Genomic DNA, 4,831 nt, shown 5'->3' on the forward strand with positions numbered 1-4,831 from the left:
GGTACCAGGGATCGAACTTGGGTCCCTGCGCTTACAAAGCAGGCGCCGGAACCACTCAGCTAAATCCCAGGCCCCCCATGTTAAATTTAAAGGATTCCTTTTTAAAACAATGCCACTTTTATTGTGCAATGTGTTTCTTTATTAAATGAATTTAATAATAATTCTGGAAATATTAATCTGTTTTTGCAGTTAATACCTTTTAGTAGCAACATAAAGAGGACATAGAGCTGATTTGACAGAGAAGTGCATTAAACTAAAATGTTACTAATTGTTTCATTAGATCAAGGTGACAATTCCAGAATGACATTTCCAATAGGCTTGAGAATTTTCAAGCCTATTACATTGTAATTAAATAACATGCCATTGATTTCTCCTTTTTCTGCTTTATTCTTCCTCCTATTCATATTGATATTATTCTGCTGGAGGAATGGAGCTGCATGCCTCCTAAACTAATTCCTGTAGTTTGAGGGATCTTGAAGCATGCTGGGTTTTTCATTGTTTATAACATTCCTTCTTGGCAGTTCATCAGTATCTGTCAAATATATTGTTTGCATCAGCTTTTATCTCTAAAGTTTTTGATTGAGAAATTGACATTCCATTTCAGATATTGAGTTTTCTGCTGTGCATAGTATCTAGATGCTAAAAGATTAATTCATAAAAGTTGTTTGTTTACAGTCTGATTTTAATGTATAATTTAAAGAACCAGTTTGAATAAATGTCATGAAAATGTTTATTTTTATTATCTTTTACATCAGCACTATATAAATGTTTTTATACTAGTGTATTATTATGTTTGAAAGACATTTTTCATGATTTTTTGGCTTTATTGGCTTTTGTGATGAGTACAAAAATTATCAAATATCACTGGATAAATATTTGTTCATGGAAACATTGAAACAAGACATTTTTCAAGGGTTATTATTTGTAAACTGCATTCATAGATCTATCTGGGAATCAGTCATCACCAGATCACATCCTTGTCATTTGAAGATAGCCATCCTAGAAGCAGTATTTTGCTGGAAATTTTTACCTAAAAGATTTTTATAATATTTTAAAGTTCTTCTCAAAATGCAAAGCCTGTTTAACAATTTATAGCCAGACACAATGGTACACATCTGTAATAGCTACTCAGGCTGATGCAAAAAAAATTGCAAGTTTGAAGCCAACATAGACAACTTATGAGACCATGTTTCAAAATAAAAAATATGTAGACTGTAGTTCAGAGGTAGAGTGCTTGCCTAGCATCTATGAACCCTGGGGTTTAATTCCCAGTTTTTCAAAAAAAAAAAGAAAATGAAACCATGTTTGATGGCACATGCCTTTATAGGTCCCAGCTCCTTGGAAGGCTGAGGTAGGAGGATCCCAAGTTTTAGCCCAGCCTGGGCATCTTAGCAACTTAGACCCTGTCTCAAAAAAAGAGAAAAGGGCTGAGGATATAAGTCAGTGCAAAGATCCTGTGTTCAATCCGTAGTACTGCAAAAAAAATTTTATACTAAAAGTGATAATAGTATTGTGATACAGCCATAGAAGCTAATCATTTAAGAAATTGTTGTTTTTAAGGGGACACTTCAGTTAAGGATAACAGTGAAAGAGTGAAATTTCATCAGTTTTAGGTGCTTAGAATTTAGAAAATATTTTAAAATTTGTGAAAGAAAACCACAATAATCTGTAGAGTGCATGACTGTATATTTCTCAATTAACAAATGAATTGAAAACTTAATTTCTAAAACAAACTACAGATCTATAGATGAAGTTGAAGTCTTACCAGTATCAGGTCTTTCTCCCCATCAGTAATTGAAGCCATGCCACAGGCTAATATTTGGAGTAGAAGTAAGAACTTATTAACTCAAAGTATATTTTGAATTTCATCTACAATTTAAATTGTAATAATAAACTACACCATTTATCTCCTTCATTCTGGCCTAGTTAGGTATATAAAGGAGAACTTAAATGGAATTGTATAGATTAAATGTTTTGTCAATATGACAGTGATTTTATGTTGTAAATGTCATATTTAAATGTGCAATTAAAAATATCTGAAGGGTCTCAAAAGATCTGAAGATAATAGTTTTTAAACTTGTATTTTAATTTTCCTTTTGCAGTTAGAAAAATGAGAGAATTAACACAGTTAATTTTAATTTTTGTGATATAAGGGCATAGCTGTTGAGAACACAAAAACAAAAGCCAGTAGTCACTACTGTACCAACAAAAAGACTTAAGTATATAAGTTTTTGTGGTATTTTATGTTATCTGTGTTTATTTGTTTTTTGGTTTGGTTGGTTGTTTCATACAGGGGAAAGTTGCTCAAACAGCTTGCATGTCAGCCTGCCAGCATCTGTCAACATCCTTAATGCAGATGTTATTGGACAGTGAGTTAAAACAAATAAGCATGGGAGCCGTTCAGCAATTTAACTTAGACGTCATACAGTGTGAATGTAAGTAACATATTGATTAACTCTCGTGGATTTCTAGGAGTCTGTATTAAAATTTTATAAGGGAAAATTTTATGTAGTAGGATAGTTGGAAAAGTTTGAAACCTGGTAACTAAACTTTTGGCAGCCTTACTGGTAAGGATAACTTCTTTACAGAAGGAAAAAATAGCTTCACATTCATCAAGGCCTCTAAAGAGAGTGACTGAAATGTTAATCCAGATTGAGATAATTAAAAAGATTGTTTATTTTTCCTCATCTCTTTCTGTGGTCACTCTTCTTTCTTGCTAGGACTCTTCCAAATGTTTGTTATAAATGAGTGAAATTATTCTAATTTTGTCATTTGTATTTTTTCTATAAGTAAATTTTTAGATAGTTGATAGAAATATAATCTTAAAACTCTGCATAGCAAATGCAGCTTCTGAATTTTCTTCCCCTTTGCCAAAGAATTCTCAAGCCTTTATAATTGCCATTATTTTTCCAGTTTATTTTGTTTAGGTAACAAAATTTACATATTCCGTAATCTGATGCTAACGTTAGCTAATCAGTTTCAAATATGTCATTTGGTTATTTGTATGTTATCAGCCATATAATGTGTGCTTCTGCATATGAGTTTTATCACACTTTAAATTATAACACTGTAGGGCCGGGGATTTGGCTCAGTGGTTTTGGCACCTGCCTCGCAAGTACAAGGACCTGAGTTCAATCTCCGGTACCAAAAAAAAAAAATTATAACACTGTAATTACAGGACTTGAGTAGCCATGAGTAATTTTCAATTTGAAAGTAGTGCTTTCAAATGAATGGTACCCTAATTAAATGACAAAAATCTCTGGTTAACTATTTAATCAGGCATCTCCACTGGCAAATTGAAAATCAGTGGGACACAGAAAAATTATAAAATATTTGTCTGAGGAAAAATTTGTAACAGTGTGTTTTTTTTGTAAGTCATTAAAAAATATCAATAACCTGCAAACTGAAGCAAGAATCATAGTTTTTCCCCTAGTAAATATCAAGTATTTGTGCGTCCATTGTATATGTATTCTGCTAGGAAAATAATAATTTTCTTTTTCCAGGAAGTGTTTCTAATTTTCTATAATTAGAAAATCTTTATTTCTTAAAAATAAAATTATCATTTACAAAATATTTTCTATTTACAAAAATATTTGTCAAAAAAAACCCACTTTCTTTTTTTTGTTGTTTTTGTTTTTTGAAACAGGATCTCACTATATACTTCAGGCTGGCCTTGAACTCACTAGTCCAGGCTGGCTCAAATTCATGGTGATACTCCTGCCCCATCCTTCTGGTTGCTGATATTATAGGTGTGTGCCATCACACCTAGCTCCACTTTCTTTTCTTTTTTGAGGTTGGGGTACTGGGGATCAAACTCGGGTCCTTGCACTTGCAAGGAAGGCAGCGGAATCACTGAGATAAATCACTAGCCCTCCACTTTCTTTTTACAAGTCTAATCTCAAAGTAATGTGGAAACTGATTAGTCCCATCTCTTCTCTCTCCTTACCTCATACTAAACACATTCTACCACAGAGCTATACCGTAGCTGAAGCAGATTTCTTAAAATTTTTAAAAAATTGTCTTATATGGTTATTTCAGTCTGACATTACTTACACAAATACTTTAAAGAAATATAATTCAATGCATTTTGTATTATTATTATTACATCTTTATTATGGCTCCAAAATAATTAGGTGATAGAACATTTTCCTGGCTTTTTTATTGTATCTTCTCATTTAGATTGTTGCCCACTGATGGAAATTGCTTCACTATCTAAATCTCTCTGTTTGTTTACCTGTCCACAAAGGGCTACCCTTGCTGTAATGACAGAAAGTCACACATATCCCAAAATCTTTGACTTATGTTTGTTTCACTACTTCTGATGTTAATAATGTTCTCTTTTCTGGAGAAAAAAAAAATCCTTTTACTTCAAACAATGTAGTATAAATATTGGAGAGATTTCCATAAAGAAACTTCATACTCTTTCTGGTGCAAAAGAAATATGTATCTTCCAACTCATGACTTTCAGTGACTGATGTGTAAAATCATTTAAGAATGAAATTTAGGGGCCGAGGATTTAGCTCAGCGGTTTGGTGGCCTGCCTTGCAAGTTCAGGGACTGGGGTTCAATCCCCGGTACAAAAAAAAAAAAGAATGAAATTTAGCTTTCTCCAGTGAATATATTGAGATTAAAAATATGTTTTCACCCTATTTTAAGTAATTTTAGATTTTTTTAAATATCTGGGAGAATGTAGTTTTAAAAATATAAAGTTTACTTTTAGTATTAATGTAGTGTGTATAGCCAGGGATTTAGCTCAGTGGCACCGTACCTGCCTTGTATGCTCAAGGTCCTGAGTTCGATCCCCAGTACTGAAAAAAAAAAAAAAAAAAAA

General features: G+C 32.4%; 1 protein-coding gene across 3 annotated transcripts in view; it reads left to right on the forward strand.

Moving 5' to 3' along the window:
* Exoc6 (exocyst complex component 6) overlaps positions 1-4,831 on the forward strand; it is a 213,524-nt gene that overhangs the window by 151,752 nt on the left and 56,941 nt on the right. For all 3 annotated transcript variants that reach the window (XM_010632092.3, XM_010632091.2, XM_010632093.3), the window contains one exon: positions 2,294-2,435. In XM_010632092.3, the coding sequence (XP_010630394.1) occupies positions 2,294-2,435 (142 nt within the window). The remainder of the gene's footprint in view (positions 1-2,293; positions 2,436-4,831) is intronic.

This window comes from Fukomys damarensis, unplaced genomic scaffold (genome assembly GCF_012274545.1).
Source record: "Fukomys damarensis isolate Sample0158 unplaced genomic scaffold, DMR_v1.0_HiC HiC_scaffold_20, whole genome shotgun sequence".
Classification (NCBI taxonomy): domain Eukaryota; kingdom Metazoa; phylum Chordata; class Mammalia; order Rodentia; family Bathyergidae; genus Fukomys; species Fukomys damarensis.